Source organism: Lucilia sericata, unplaced genomic scaffold (assembly GCF_015586225.1).
Source record: "Lucilia sericata isolate MDLA Ls3-8-SP2 unplaced genomic scaffold, ASM1558622v1 Contig000004F_arrow, whole genome shotgun sequence".
In the NCBI taxonomy this organism is placed as follows: domain Eukaryota; kingdom Metazoa; phylum Arthropoda; class Insecta; order Diptera; family Calliphoridae; genus Lucilia; species Lucilia sericata.
Genome location: NW_023994045.1, coordinates 336,693 through 354,484, shown reverse-complemented (window position 1 = coordinate 354,484; position 17,792 = coordinate 336,693). Strand labels below are relative to the sequence as shown.

General features: G+C 34.3%; 1 protein-coding gene across 1 annotated transcript in view; it reads left to right on the top strand.

Annotated features, from left to right (window-relative positions):
• Window positions 1-3,606: 3,606 nt before the first annotated feature.
• Window positions 3,607-17,792, top strand: part of LOC119600408 (probable serine/threonine-protein kinase mkcB) — a 31,665-nt gene continuing 17,479 nt past the window's right edge. Inside the window, exon 1 of the mRNA XM_037950615.1 lies at window positions 3,607-4,005. Within this exon, the coding sequence (XP_037806543.1) occupies window positions 3,607-4,005 (399 nt within the window). The remainder of the gene's footprint in view (window positions 4,006-17,792) is intronic.

Here is a 17,792-nt window from a genome sequence, read left to right as displayed (position 1 = left end):
TTTATTTGCATTTAAATTATGTGTTTTATTAATATACTAGCTATACCCAGTGTGCTTTGCTACCCTAAAATCAATATAAATAAAAAATCTTCTTAATAATTTTGAAGATTCTAACGTTTTTTCCGAACGTTAAGATTTTAATGTAATTGATGACAAATTAAAAAAAAAAATCTAATATTTTCCCAGATATATGAAATTTTGTATTTAATTCGTATAGGGGGTGCCAAGACCCCATTGAAAGTCCGCCCGTTATTCTCTAAATGTTCAGATTAATGTCAAAGATCTTCATGCAGAATTTGAAGATTCTAGCTCTAATAGTTTCTCAGATATACGAATTTTTCTATTTAATTCATATGGGAACTCACAGCCCCCAGATGAAAGTCCGGCCTTTTTTTCTCCAAAATGTTCATATGTATAATAAAGTTCTTCTTGCAATATTTGAAGAATCTGGTTTTATTGGTTTCCCAGATAAGCGAAATTTTGTATTTAATTCATATGTGAGGTGCCAAGCTCCCCATTGAAAGTCCGCCCGTTACTCTTTGAATGTTCACATGAATGTCAAAGATCTTCAATTAAAATTTGAAGATTCTAGCTCTAATAGTTTCTCAGATATAATAATTTTCCTATTTAATTTATATGGGGGCTCCAAGCCCCCCATGACGAAAGTCCGCTCTTTTTTTCTCCAAAATGTTCAGATGACTATTTAAGTTCTTAGTGCAAAATTTTAAGAATTTAGTTCTATTAGTTTCCCGGATAAACCAATTTTTGTATTTTATGAATATGGGAGGTGCTGCTCCCCTCATGGGTAGTCCGCCAATTTATTTCCCAAAATTTTTACATGGATGTTAAAGTTACTCGTGCAAATTTTTAATATTCTAACTATAATAGTTTCCAAGATAAACCAATTTTTGTATTTAATTTATATGGGAGGTGCCACGCCCCCTAATGCTAATCCGCCCACTTTTTGTCTTAAATAATTATATTGATACTAAAGTTGCTCCGACAAAATTTGAAGACTCTAACTATTATATTATCTCAGATATACTAATTTAATATTTTCTTGATATGGGCGTGGCACGTCGCCCACATGAAATTTCAACATAAAAAGTAGCCTATAGGTCCTTCCAGACTTACATGAAGAAACTGTGAAAATCTCAGGAAAATCGGTCCAGCCGTCTATAAAGCACAAACAAACAAACAAACAAACATACATACATACATACATACATACATACATACATACATACATACATACATACATACATACATACATACATACATACATACATACATACATACATACATACATACATACATACATACATACATACATACATACATACATACATACATACATACATACATACATACATACATACATACATACATACATACATACATACATACATACATACATACATACATACATACATACATACATACATACATACATACATACATACATACATACATACATACATACATACATACATACATACATACATACATACATACATACATACATACATACATACATACATACATACATACATACATACATACATACATACATACATACATACATACATACACACATACACATACATATCCATGACACAATTCAGTCGTTAAAGGTGATAACCCAACGCAATAACGAAGTGATTTGTAAAATTTACTTTTTTTGATAAAGCGTTCACTTTTGAATGTGAAGTGTAGGTGATGCGTTCAATACGGGGGATTTGCGAAATAACCCCCTAAACCACACAGGCTATAGCAAGGCGAATTCAGATAAGGTGGTGGCAGATAGGCAACAACAAAATATTCCATGTAATTTGTTTTTGCATTTGGTACGCACTGATGTCAAAAACAATAATAATTTATATTTTATAAAAAAATACACATAAAAATATAAAAATTTGTGAAGATAATATACCCTGAGTGGAAGAATCTTTGTTCCAAATGAAAAGTTCTACTCCGGCAGATTAATTTTGCAAAACATAAGTTTGTACCCAAAATTATGTAAAATTAATATATTTGTGAAAAATAAACATAAAAATGTAAAAATTTATATAAAAATTATATACCGAATGAAAGAATCTTTGTTGTTAATATACACAGTGTAATTATAAAACAACCCAGTAAAAACTTTCATTACCATGTAAGGAGTTAAAAGCTAAAATTTACTTACACAATAGCATTTTAAGTCATTATTTTAACACGGTGATGTCATTGGAGGCAAGTACTTACCACAAACGATTACAAGTAATTAGAAAAAGTAGTCATTGTAATTCGCATGAAAAAACGTATACAGCTTCTATATCTTCACTGGCAAGATGACTAATGAATTAGAAAGTATTTATATAACACATTATTAGTAAGACTTTATTAAACTACTTCTATGTAATCCAGACGATATGTAGTAGTCATTGAAAAGTATGTAGTTGGGTAAGTAATTACAATTGAAAGCCATTACCTAGTTTTTGCTGGGAAGTTATTAATTTTTTTTAGATCTCAAAATTTCACCATAACGTAGAAGACGGCTGCCGCCGGTCGGGTAAATACTAGGGATGCCAAACGGGAATTCCCGATTCCCGAAAATCCCGGGATTTTCGGGATTTGAAAGTACCGAAAACCGGGATTTTAAAAAATGAAATCCCGGAAAATTTCGGGATTTTAAAATCCCGAATTTTTAAGTATTTTTCCGCTATTTTATACATTATAAAGTACTAAATAAGAGAATTTTAACAGTTTTTGGACTTAAGATGACTCTACTAACTTACAAGCTGAAATATCAAAAAAAAACAAGTAAGAGTGCTATATTCGGCTATGCCGAATCTAATATACCCACCATCAAACCGTATGCCGTAAAATAAATGCTTTCCTATAAACATCATCAAATTTACTGATAGGACCTAATATGAGAGGTAGGGTGAATTATTGACCGTTTTTATAAAATTTTTCATAATTTTTCATGTATATTCATCTATAGTGGATAGACGTGTTTTAAATCGCTCTCACAGGAAAATAACATTGTGAATATAAATTCTTAATAAAAATATAAAAAAAGATAAGTAACAGCGAATGGACGCTAATTAAATACATACTTATTTATTTTTAATATTAAAAATACATTTAAATTAAATAAATTGTCGTTTTTGTTAATGCAATTATTAACAAAACAATTTATAAAAAAGCAAAAAGTATACAAAAAGAAAAAATAACAACAAAACCTTAAATAGAGTGTAGTGTGTGTTATTGTGCATGAGTTTCTCTAACTCTCCAACAAGTGAAAGGAGGCTCAGTAGCAATGGAAAAAATGCATACTTTGTTATGAGCTCTCCATGCAACAACAACAATAATTATGATCCAAAAAATCATAAAAACTATTTAAGTGTAAGAACAACAACAAACGAGAGATCTCCTCTCTCAAGTGCGCCAAAACAGAACAATTGTGTAGATAATAGCGCAAAAGAAAAAATAAATAAACAAACAACAGATTCAAAAACAACAACAAACGAGAGATCTCCTCTCTCAAGTGCGCCAAAACAAGACAATTGTGTGGAAGACAAAGCAAAAGAAAAAATAGATAATCAAACAACTGATTCAATGGTTGATGTAAATAGTAATGCTAATGTGAACAATATCACAAATAGTACCAATAACAATATTAACACTGTGAAAACCATTAATGATAAGGAGGGTCACTCAAGCCCAATGTCAAAGAATACTGGTGCCATACCAAAAAATACTCCAAATTTATTGAGCTCGCATAAAACGCAAAAGATCCAAACGGGAATGGACCGTTATGTCACATATGCAAAACGTAAGTCCAGCCCTAGGACTTCAAATTTGGAACCAAATCCAAAACAAGCGAAAACAAATTCCGTAAGTCAAAATCGTTTTGCACTGCTTGATAACCAAGAAAGTGAAAAAGTACCATCCATGACTTTAAAAGACCAAAAGCCACCTCCCCTCTATTTGCGCGAACCTACCACCAATCTATTGGTAAATAAGTTGTCCCAACTTGTAGGCAAAGAAAATTTCCATGTAGTCTCTCTACGGAAAGGAAATATTCAGGAAACAAAAATACAGACTTATTCAGAAAAGTCTTTTAGAACAATAGTTGATAGTTTTGATTCTGAGAAAAGAAATTATTACACGTATCAACTAAAAAGTGCAAAGGGTTTGACAGTAGTTATCAAAGGTGTAGACAGCTCTGTACCAACTGATGACATTAAAAAGGCGCTAGAGTCTGAAGGTTATGAAGTGAAGTCCATTCACAATATATTTAACAAGGACAAAATTCCCCAACCAATGTTTAGAGTTGAAATTACTTTTAACTCTTCACAATTGAAAAAAAAGGGTGATATTCATCCAATATACAGTTTAAGATATCTTCTCAATCGCAAAATAACTGTAGAGGAACCCATTAAGCGCAGAGGTCCTCCTCAATGCCTAAATTGCCAAGAGTTCGGTCACACCAGAACTTTCTGCAAATTACCATCTGTTTGTGTGAGATGCGGAGACATCCATAAGAGTCAAGATTTTCCTTACCCAAAAACAGATAACAATAAAAGAAAATGCAGTAACTGTGGTCAAAATCCCACTGCTAACTATCGCGGATGTCCAGTATATCTACACATCCAACAATCAAATAAGGCCAGAAGACCTTTATATGCTCAATATAAAGCTTCTAACTTCCCAAGCCTTCCTAATACTTCTAGTGCTCAATATAGAAGTATCACAAATAAAAGCAATCAGAATAACTCGTATGCCCATACGACAAAAGAGGGTTCCGTTACCCAAATGAATGCAAATCAAACTTCTAGTGCCCAATATAGAAGTCTTACAAATAAGAATAATGAGAATTTGCAATCAAACAATGAAAATAATGCCCCATTATTTTCATATGCACATAAATAAAAAATGAATTCTCTAAGAATTTGTTTTTGGAATGCTAACGGCCTTAGCCAACACAAGAATGAAGTAGAACAATTACTGCTACTTCAGGAAATTGACGTACTACTCGTCTCTGAAACACACTTTACCCTAAAGAATTGTTTCAGAATTAATGGATACTACACTTACGATACAAAACATCCAAGTGGCAGAGCCTGTGGTGGAACAGCCATTTTAGTGAGAAAAAATATTAGACATTTCCCAATGCCAGAATACAAAAAGGACCATATCCAGGCCACCTCTATAAATATACCTGATAGTCGAGTTACAATATCTTCAATATATTGTCCTCCTAGGTATAATGTTAATCGAGAGCAGTTTCTCGAATACTTTAAAACTCTTGGCCCAAGATTCATAGCAGCTGGTGATTATAACTCAAAACATACATTTTGGGGCTCTCGCCTCATTACTCCCAAAGGCAGACAATTGCTAGAAGCAATATCGAACAACAGACTAGATGCCATATCTAGTGGCCAACCTACCTATTGGCCTACAGACCTCAATAAGATTCCCGATCTAATTGACTTTGCTGTAATCAAAAATATAAAACGAGAATTTATTTCAGTGATCCCTTCATTGGACCTCTCGTCAGACCACTCGCCTACAATTTTAACGTTATTAGAAACCCCAAATAAATTGGAAAACTATTGTTCTTGTTTCCCTAACAAGAAAACGAACTGGTTAAAGTATAAAATGTATGTTAGCTCACACCTGCCACAAAACATTTCATTGAAGAATGACCATGAAATACAATTCGCTGTCGATATATTTACGGATATCTTACAAGATGCTGTCAAAGTGTCTACACCCCCAGTCACCTTGGGAGACTTCAAAAAATCGAAATGTCCTAGGAACATTGAGTCTCTTATTAAAGAAAAGAGAACACTCAGACGTCAATGGCAACAATCACGATCTCCAAACATAAAGGTTAAACTTAATCAGTGCCAAAGAAGACTTCGCATCGCTTTAAAGGATAATAAGGAATCTAATCTGAGAAATTATCTCAAAAACTTAGACCCTACTAAGAAAACAGAATATAGTCTCTGGAAAGCTGTTAAAAATATGCAGTGCCCTATTGCATATGAGTCACCTATACGCCTTCAGAATGGTCAATGGGCAAGAAATACGTCAGAAAAAATTGAAGCATTCGCCAATCACTTGGAGAATGTGTTTACTCAAAATGATACAGATTCTTCTATTAGTGCTAACATTATAAATAATGTGGTTCCACACCCAATAAAATTCCGGTTCTCTACCGTGAAGATGACAATCAAAGGTCTAAAGGCAGGAAAATCACCTGGTATAGATAAAATTACTACCACGATGATAAGTAACCTGCCCAATTCAGCACTGAGAATTATTTTGTTCATCTTTAACTCGATGCTACGTATTGGATACTTCCCTAACTCATGGAAAGTATCCGAGATTGTTATGATACCAAAACCGGGGAAAGATGTCACTCAAGTGACATCATACCGTCCCATAAGCCTGTTGTCTTTATTCTCAAAACTTTTTGAAAAGTTATTGATTGAAAGCCTTTTAGTACACTTTAACGATAATTGCATTATTCCTGGCCATCAGTTTGGTTTCAGAAGAAAGCACAGCACTATCGAACAGGTACATCGAATAACAACTCTTATTCGGAAGGCCTTCGAGAGCAAGCAATATTGCTCTGCATTATTCATAGATATTTCTCAAGCTTTTGATAAAGTCTGGCACGATGGACTAATACACAAAATTATCACATTACTACCTGCGAATGTTCACAAACTGCTTAAAAATTACATATATGAAAGATCTTTTCAAATCAGATCTAAAGATGTGATCTCTTCACGTCGAAAAATATCTGCTGGAGTACCCCAGGGGAGTATTCTAGGTCCGCTCCTATATATTTTATATACTGCAGATATGCCAACGAGCGCACTGACTCACACATCTACATTTGCGGATGATACCGCTTTTGTAAGCATGCATGCAAACCCTTCAATAGCTTCTGAACAACTCCAGTTTCACATCGGCGAATTGGAAAAATGGCTGGACAAATGGAAAATAAAAGTCAATGCTACAAAATGTACTCACGTTACATTTACTTTAAGAAGGGAAAATTGTCCTCCCGTGCAGATAAACAATATAAAAATTCCTGAACAAAGCCATGTGAGATATCTTGGTATCCACCTTGATCGCCGCTTAACATGGACTCACCACATTGAAGCCAAGGTTACACAAATAAAATTAAAGTCAGCTCAATTGTACTGGCTAATTGGACCACGGTCTGCTCTAGACTTGGAGTACAAAGTGCTTTTGTACAAAACAGTTATAAAACCGATATGGCTATACGGCATTCAACTGTGGGGAACAGCCTCCTCATCTAATGTTGAAAAATTACAAAGAAAGCAGTCAGCACTGTTAAGGTCAATAACAGGTGCCCCGTGGTACATTCGCAATAGTAATATTCATAGGGATCTCAATGTCCCCATAATACGCGAGGAGATCAAACTCTCTTGTTTAACCTACCTGTCGAAACTAATGGATCACCCAAATCCCCTTGCCAGGGAGTTGCTGTCATTTGAGGGTCATAGACGACTGAGAAGAACGGAAACATTGGATTTTGCCAGATAATCAAATTATCGAGAACTTTTGTTGAAATTGCAGTGGCAATAACGACGTTAGTTATAGTTTAGGTTAAGATTTCAATACTTATTGTAAATTTCTATGTAAGAAAGATTCAATAAATAATAACTAAAATGAAAAAAAAAAAAAAATAATAATAATTTTTTAGACCAATTTTGGTTCATATAAAACATGTTTACATCGAATATCAGTTCCCGACACTTTCCGGTAGGAAGATTTATACGTTCCTATAAAAGTTTCATAGCTTTTGGCGAGTAAGAAACTTACTTATGTCAAATTTCATCTCTACACTCGTACTTGTATGCCAGTAATGAGGTGGCGTGTCATAATGTCCAATGTCATAATGTCCATAGACGTTATGACGCACTAAATTGAGTCATAATGTCCATGGACGTTATGACAATTTCAAAAGTGTTACAATGTCCATGAGCAATGGGACATAAAGTCCATGGATTTCAAAGAGTCCATTTATCAAAAAAGGCTTAATTTAGCGAAGCCGGTGTTCGAAATACCCCAGAGTTTGAAACCCCTGCGCCCGGCCGAAGGCCGGCTATCCAGGACACTTTTTAATAGGAGTGCAAAATGTAAAAATTACCAAATTTAGGAGCAATTCTTTTCGGGATAAGAGCGTCCCTATCTTAAATTTTAAACAAATTTTCCAATACATTTCTGATTTCAAAGTGTCACAATTGGACATTATGACATGCCACCCAGTAATGAGCGTTAAAGTATTTATCTGGAGGGGACCTTATGTGGGGGTAGGGTCAATTATGGACCGATCCACATACAATTTGCTAGAGATGATTTTGCTTGTTCATTGCTTTACTCGTATTCAAGTATTAATAATAATAAGAAAGTAATGAGAGTTAAGGACGTTTTTTGAAGGGGACCTTATATGGGGGTGGGGTCAATTATGGCCCGATCCACATAAAATTTGATAGAGAGATTTTGGCTCGCATGGAACTTGTGTGTGTCGAATTTCATTGCTATACTCGTATTTTTAAGACAGTAATTAGCGTTAAAGTCATTTTCTCAAGGGGATCTTATATGGGGGTAGGGTCAATTATTTACCGATCCACATAAAACTTTGTAGAGAGATTTTGACTCGTATGAAACATATATGTGTCGAATTTCATCCCTATACTCGTTTCTAAGCCAGTAATGAGCATTAAAGTAATTTTTTAAAGGGGACCTTATATGAGGGGTATTGTCAATTATGGACCGATCCACATAAAATTTGGTAGAGAAGTTTTGGCTAGTCAGGGACTTACTTATGATAATTTCATCGCTATACTCGTATTTTTAAGCCAGTAATGAGCGTTAAAGTAATTTTTTGAACGGGACCTTATATGGGGTAGGGTCAATTATGAACCGATCCACATAAAATTTGGTAGAAAGGTTTTGGCTCGTCAGGGATTTACTTATATCAAATTTCATTTCTATACTAAATAGGCATAGATACTATCGGATATATAAAAATAACAAGTACGAAATTATAGGCGGGCAAGGCCGACCATATAACCCCATACACTAGTTATGAGAGTAAAATGTAATTTAGTTTTCATAATAAATTTATACCTCGCCTCCGATATATTTTAGCAGTTTATTGTTAAAAAACTATTTTTTCTGAAATATGCTTGGGGGAAGTCTTCATATGAGTCGATCCTCATAAAATTTGGAAGACGAATTTACGGTTACATAAAATGTATTTATGCTGAATTTCATTGCGGCACTTCTCTTTGTAAGCGAATTGTGGACAATAAATTCTTTTTTAAAGTTGTGCTTTGTATAGGGGCTCGGATCAAAAGCCCGATTATTTCAAATTTCATCTGGGTATTTAATAGGGTGATCGATTATTCGACATTTTCCAAAAACCGGTTTTCGAATAGTTCGACTAGTTGACATTTCAAAAAAACCGGTTGATATTTTTCAAATTCAGAAAAAACCGGTTAACCGGTTTTTCATAATAAATAAAAAAATATATGTTAATTTGAAGAAATTAATGTTTATGTTTAAATTTGATTAATAAAACATGGCCCGAAATGATTTTTAACAGTTTAACAGATTATAACTTTGGATCTAGTCGTCTGATTTACATTATTTCTTTAATATAAAAAAATTAGGAAAAAAGTGGACACTTCTGTTAAACATAAGGTACTATGTAATCCTAGCTTATTCTAAATATTTCAGCGGTAAATTAATTATTGTAATTGGAATATAATCTTAAGATTAATAAAATTTTATTAAACAGTTATCAATTTTACAAATAAAATTTTTTAATTAATTAGGAAAATCAAAAAAGTTTAACCAATGATGCTTTAGAAAAATATATCATAGTTCCTGAAAAAACCGTGTTATTCGATATTCGAAAAATCAACATTTAGAAAAAACCGACACTGGTAAAGCAGAAAAAACCGGTTTTAAAACCGGTTGAAAAATCGAGTCGATCACCCTAGTATTTAAGGACAGTATAAAACAAAAGCAGTACTCCGAAGAAACCCAATATACCATTCCCACTAAGGGTATAAAAAGGGCAATAAATAGGCATTGATACTATCGGATATCTAATGGGTGTATTATAATCTATAATAGAAGTCAACCTGTCAAGAGAAGATAATTCCCTTATTTGGGTTAGTGAACACGGGATATAAGGTGGAGGAGATATAGGTGCAGTACAGGTGCTCTATATAGCCTCGTATGGATCCCCATTACACATACTATTTAAATATTAGGTTTCATCAAATTGTAAATTTGGAAACCATTGTAAATTTGGATATCATGGGTATTATTTTATATTTATAAGATATAAGAAGCTTTTTCTCAGAAGTAGGTTTTTATTCTACTATTCAGTACCTGGGATGGAAAGATTTTTATTCTAAGTATGTACTTTGAATTAATTTGAATTAATATGAAATAGAAAATTTTATTTTTGTCGGTAAATTATTAAGATTTTTCGATTTTTTTATATTTTTCGGGATTTAGAAATCCCGATATCGGGATTTATTTAAAAATCCCGAATCCCGGGATTTCTAAAAAGCTGTCCCGATTTGCATCCCTAGTAAATACTAAACATCTGCATGGGTATACTTGTTTTTAAATTCACAGTACTGTACCATTGATTATTTGCATTTTGTCGATTAAAAGTAAACTCTAAATTATACTAATTGTATTTTATTCTTGTAACAATGCGTTTTGTTTAAATTAACACAAATTCTATAAAATCACTCATAAGTTGTCTCGAAACATTTCGAAACAGATCATACATTATTCCGATTGGTTTTTCACTCTAACTCTATTGTCTCTATTTCTATTGTATTTGTTTGCTTTTACACTTTTATTGTTGTGTGTGGATGATCAACTGCTTTTTTAACTTCGGCCGCACTACAGACAGTATTCATAAAATAAACGAGTGACTTGTAAGTCATTTTTAACGCACTCGTGCAGATGTCTAGTAAATACCTAATGTGTTTCTTTATATAAAATGTTTCGGAACAGAATTTTTTTGGTTAATCGCGTTAACTACAAATTGTAAATATAAAATATAAAAAATATTGTTTAATTTGTTAACATTTAATAGAAAAATAAAAAAAATATTATTGTTATATTAAGTTTCTCAGATTTTATTACATAAATTATTCAAAATACTAACGAAGTTTTTCTCTGTTTTAACAGAAATTTTTAAATATAAAAATGTAAACAATAACAAACTCTGACATCAGTGCGTACCAGTCAAGTGGAGAAAAAAATAATCAGCTGATTGAAACCTCTTCAAGGTGTTTCCTCTGAGCTTACTCGTTTTTGATATTCGAATTTTCGAACAAATCCCGTCATTTTATTTTGATATAACGACAGTAATGTTAATTTCTTTCAAATTTAAACATTAAAAATACAAAATTACAGTTGTAAAAGTATAAATTTGTTTATTAAATGCCACTAATTTTAAAATTATAATTTATTTTCTTTTTATTTCGAAATGAAAAGTCACTTTATCGATGAAAACATTCAACTTGAATGGATAGCCTATAGTTATATTTGCTTATCCTAGACACAACACAGTGTTGTATAAGCAAATTTTGTTCGAAAAAATACATTTTCGACATGTTTTAAATTAAATCTAGTAGATTAAGTAGATTTGGATTTGTCAAAACTGTATGGCAAACCTACATGATTTCAACTAGTTTTGTCCAAATCCACTAGATTTGCTCAAAACGCCTCAGTGGAAACATAGCATAAGCGCTTTTACAAAAACAAAAGCGCACCAAGCGCTTACGGCTTGGGCACCCTTGATTTAATATAACAGACGAAAGACTGACTGATTTTCAAGATACATGTTGTTAGAACTATATTACATTTGGGGCTGGTTTTACAGTTATCCCAAAGGAAGAAATAACACGTAAGTTTTGAAAAATATATGAAATTTTTAAAGTAAAGCCGACCCTTACACCCCGGATATTAAGATAATGCGACTGTTTCTAACCATAAATGTGAGAAATATCTTCTCGAGGCCAACTTTGTAATTCAAAACAAATTGTCACATACATATGTATTTCTATAGGAATTTTAGTGAAGGATTTGAATCAAACGTTAAAAACCAATAATTACTGTTTTAATTCCTTTTTGAGGGCTTTTTAAAAAATATTCGTATAATGTGTAAAATAAATTAAAATCATATTCTTGGTCAGAATCATATCCACTCAAGGATATTACAGCGTTGACAATAGCATAGACATTTTGCATGAATTATATAAGTCGTTTTGGAATACCTAATAAGATAACTAGGGTACCCAATATACATCGAAAATTTTTACGAAACAACATTAATAGGTAGTCATAAAATTATAACCACTCCTTATCACCCACAATCCAATGGTATAGTAGAAAGATTCCATCGACAGTGAAAGGCAACAATTATGGCTAATTGAAACTCCGGTGGCTTTACTCGGTTTCAGATGTTCAAAGAAGATTTAAAAGGAACTTCTGCTGAAATGATGTATGGTCAAAACATTAGATTGCCTGGAGAAGTAGTAGTTTCGAACATGGAAGAAAATTCTTTTGATTTTTCTTAAATAAATTAAAAGAATATTTTAAAAATGTTCCTTCTAGTTTATCACATCACAAAAGTTGTAATAATAATAATATATACATATGTACCTAAAGAACTTTCTCTTTGCAAATATGCATTTGTACATGTTGATCAAAAGATGTCCTTACAAACAACATTTGAAGGACCGTACAAAGTAATTGAAAAAGAAAAAAGTTTAAAGTAAGATGTGGATGGCAAAGTAACGATTTCTACCGACAAGCTAAAACCTGTGCCTCGTTTCTGTATTTTTCTCGAATCGAGAAAAAATAAAAATATCATAGTCTTCCAATCACCCAGTTTATTTTCAAAATGTACGCATTAAAATTTAACAACAAATATTTAAATTTCTTGTGTACGTCCTATTTTATACAAGATGATCATACATTTTCCGACAATTTTTCTCGATGCGAAAAAAACAGAAACGGGGTACTACATACATAGAAAACACTAACATGGATAATACTATACAAAAACTTAAAAAAGTGTTACATTTAATTTATTAAACGTTAATCTTTCCGGAGGGGGAGTATTGTTGGGTACATCCCTTTTTTTAATATTCATTGATTTTAAAATAATTTTATTGTTTTATTTTATTGAAATAAAAAACACAAATTTATTAATTAGATATAAAGACTACAATACGTATGTATGACAAGGTTTTGATTGTGGGTATATAAGATTCTTGTTAAGGTGAAAGTACATAACTCGCGTTGTACGGGGCAGTGCGTTATAGGCTTCTATCAAAAAAGTTGAAAAGTGTGTTTTCATTTAACAAGTTACACACTGTAGTTTGTAACGGTTCTGCCGTCAAAAGTTCAGCAATTTTCAATTTTTGACGCGTCGGCAGCTGATCAGGGTTGTATTTTGTTTTGTGTAACGTCTTACTCATATATCAGCTGTTACAATCTTGTCCTTCACTCTTTTGCTCCGGCATACGTTCCAAATCAGATTCAACAAATTTTAGCACGACCAATTACTTTTTACAAAAAGCACGTTTAATATGTAAAATTTGTCTTCCCAATAGTTAAAGTTATGATTTGCAGGCATTATACGTTTAATTAATTTAATATATTAATATTAATAATTAAAATTTAAAAAAATTGCTAAAAACTCATATTTTGATTGTGTTTATCTGTTGCTTCTTCATTCTCCGCATGTAGTTTATTATACCCTACACCACTACACCACAGAATCACTTTCTGAGTCGATTTAACGATGTCCGCCCGTCCGTGTGCCCACACAGAACCAAAAATTTACCTAAATACTGCAAAATGGGGTGTAAATATGAAGAAATTTTGTTATTATACAGCCAACGAAATTTTTATTCCAGATTACAGATTTTTTTGTTAATTTTTTGTATTTTAGTAAATAGTTAATATGAAGAAATTTCTTCATATTTACAAAACTTTCTTACAATCCAATACTTAGATTTAGTTCTATCGCCTGATATCGCCCTAATTGCCTTCTGGATATTGGTAAATATATTAAGCGCTGTAAGCGCCATATTTATTCTAATCCAATTTACGCATTCCGTTATTGCTCGTACTTCTGCCTGGAAGCTTGTGTTATGATTTGGTAAACGGTGGTATATTTCTGTTTCTGGGTCTTAAATATAGAAACCCAGCCCAACTTTAGAGCCATCCGTGTAACAACGGATTCCTAATGGTATTTGCTCTAATGTTCCGCTTGACCAAGACATTCTATCTGGGATCAGCGTTTCAAAGTTTCCGACATATTCTGTGTCTGGTATACGATCAGGTACGTCCGATGATTGTGTATAACCTTCCAATGTGTCCAGTATACATTGATGACGGGACCTATAACCGCTTTTGGCCAGTTCGCCTAAAGTAAAGAGCCGTTCGGCTGTAAGCGCCGCCTCATATCTAAAAAATGTTTCAATGGGTGGAATATCTAGCAACGGTTCCAGAGCCTTGGTTGAAGTAGTACACATGGCACCACTTATACCCAAGCAGCATGTAAGCTGAACTCCCTGTAGTAGTTTGATATTGCACTTTTTGTCTAAAACAGACAGATTTCCGTTTTTACCGGGTTAACTTTGAGGCCTCTCGGTTGAGCCCAGCTCAAGGCCATATTCAGAGCCTCCTCAGCTCTTCTACACAAGTAATTTGGATCCTTTCCCTTTAAAAGTATTACGACATCGTCTGCATAGCAGACAGGTCTTAGTCCTTTCTCGGTTAGGGTCCATAGGAGGCTATTAATCGTGGTAACCCAGAGTAAAGGTGACAAAATGCCACCCTGTGATATACCGCGTAATACTTTTTTCCTGATAGTTATATCGAACGTCTCGCAGCTTATCCATCTGTTCCTTAGCATGTTGTTGATCCAGTTACGGAGCACCCGGTCAACATAAAACTGGTCTAGGGATTGGATATGAGTGCATACCACCAGTGTATATAGTTTGTTATCAAAGGATGCACCTATGTAGTGGACAACTTCGTTTAAAACGGTTTCCACCGATCGTCCCTTTACATAAGAATGCTGCTTACATTTTAGGTCTTTGTTGGGTATACTGCTTTTAACCATACATCGACTATCCGTTCCAAGATTTTAAGTAGGAAGGACGTAAGACTTATCGGTCGATAAGACTTAGGTGCCGAATAGCTAGGTTTTCCTGGTTTAGGTATAAATATTACCCTTGCAACTGGCATTTTATGGGGGTATGTGTGAATTTCAAGCATGCAGTGAATATCTGAGACAGATGTACGGAAACCAGTCCCGCCTCCATCTGTAAGAGTGCCGGGAAAATGCCGTCCGGCCCTGCAGCTTTATAGGGAGCGAAGCTCTTGATTGCTCCTTTAACCATATCAGATGTAATTACAATTTCCGTGTTAGCCTCCCCTTCCTACAATATCGGTTCATCTATGTTATTCGATATACCGGGTGGGAAATGAGAGTCCATTAGGAGTTTCATTGTCACCACCATAACCTCCAGCCTCCTGCCCGTATCATCGACCATAGATTCCGGTTGGGCATGAGTTTTGAATAGGAATTTTTTTATCTTCGATACGTCATTTACGCTGTCTACCTGTTAACAGAAAAGTTTCCAGGAGTCTCGTTTGGCTTTGCGAACAATTTTCTTATATTCACCAAGTTTACTACGATACTCATCCCAGTATACTGCGGTCTTTTTACGCCGTGCTCGGTTAAAAAGTTTGCGAAGAGTCTTACCAAGGTTCCGGATCTCCCCGGTTACCCTGGTTATCCTGGGCAGATCCCCGCTCTCGTAGAGGGCAGCTGTCCTCGAACGATTCAACCAAGGCACTTGTGAGCATTTCTACTTTGGCGTCTATGTCCTCTTTATTTCGACATTGAAAAGTGTTCTGACATAAGCGGTTCTTTAGTAAGGAACCAAACATTGTCCAATTAGTTTTAGACTTATTCCGAAACTTTATCGGCTTTGGTGGCGGCCGTAGTATTTTGAATCTTATGTACCGATGGTCAGAAAAGGAGTGCTCGTCAGAAACTCTCCAATCCTGAATTTCGTTCATAAGCTCTTCTGAACATATAGTTATATCTAATACTTCTTCTCTGATTCTATTGACGAAGGTAGCTTTATTACCTAAGTTCGATGTGATCAAGTCTTTAGTATTAAGGAAATCCATAAGGGCTTGTCCCCTGCGATTGGTGTTTGTACTACCCCAAGCTTATTTTGCCTTTGTGCCTCTTCGACCAGTTTCATCAGCTCCGACGTTGGTGGTAGTGTCGGAGAATCGAAAGGCAGGTAAACAGATGCAAGGTATATGTTGCCACGACCTTGCTTCAGTGCCGTTGTATCCGACGTGGATAATCCTGTTGAGAGGAGAAAACATAAATTCTTGTGACATAAGATACATGTTCTCGGTCGAGACCCTGTATCAGTGTAGAAAAGTTGGAAATTTGCGTGATTTAATCCAGAAACCTTGTTGCGAATCGTCCAAGGTTCCTGGATTAAAGCTATATGTATCTTACCTGTGTTAATTTTAGCCATCAGAGCGTTGGTAGCTGTCTCGCTCCGATGGAGGTTTATTTGGATAACCTCAATCATTGTCATCCATTTAAACTGTCTTCCAGCGAGCTTGTGATCACTTCCCCGCTCATTGGATTTGACTCACCCGGGTAACCTGAAGTGGCTATTGATGCAGTGGGTACCATTGATGGCACTGCGGTGTCCTTTTCAGGCATAGGAAGAGCAGTCTTTTTAATCGACACTTTCCCAATTTTGGACATCACTGCTGTTCTGTCTTCCTCCTCGCTTTTAGGATTTGACTCCTCAAAATTACCTGTACTTTCTAATGATGCTTTGGGTAGCGTCTTAGGTGTTTTAGTGTCCTTATCGGGGCCGGTTTTGACATCCCTTTCAATCGGCATCTCCCCAATTTTGGAAAGGTCAGCTGCACCTTCTATTGGCGAGTTAGTGGTATTTTCCTCGCTTTTAGGATTTGACTCCTTAACGTTATCAGTAGTTGCCACTGATGCTGTAGTCTTAGGTATTTTAGTGTCCTTTTCGAGGCTTGTTGTAACAGCCCTTCCAATCGGCACCTTCCCAATTTTGAATATGACAGCTTTAGAGGTAGGGATGCCAAACGGGACTGGCTTTTACAAATCCCGGGATTCGGGATTTTGAAAATTGCAATCCCGGGATATTTCGGGATCCCGGGATTTTTTGGGATTTCGGGATTACATAAATACTGTTACTGTTATCACTCAGATTTGTAGAAAGCATCCCAGCAAAAATAAAACGAAGTACTTCCAAAAGAATACCATTTATCACAACTTTAAAAGTAGCACTAAGTGAATTTTTTAACCTTCTGAGGAAGTGATGTTTAAAGGCTTCCGAAGATTGGAAAATAATTATATTTTTTCAAAGCTGAAGATATTTGTTTGTTCTTACATTCTTGGGAGATAAAAAATTTTACTTTTGGGCTTCTGTTTTATTATATGTATCTATTACCCTCATTAATGTTAAAATTATTTAAGCCAAATTAGTTGTATTCTATAATAATACAATTTCACTTCCGAATAACTTCCAAAAAAAGATCATAAAAATTACTTCTTGAGAATGACTTCAAAAGTAGTGAATTTGGAATCAAATAAAAAGGACATCCCTCCTATGACAAGC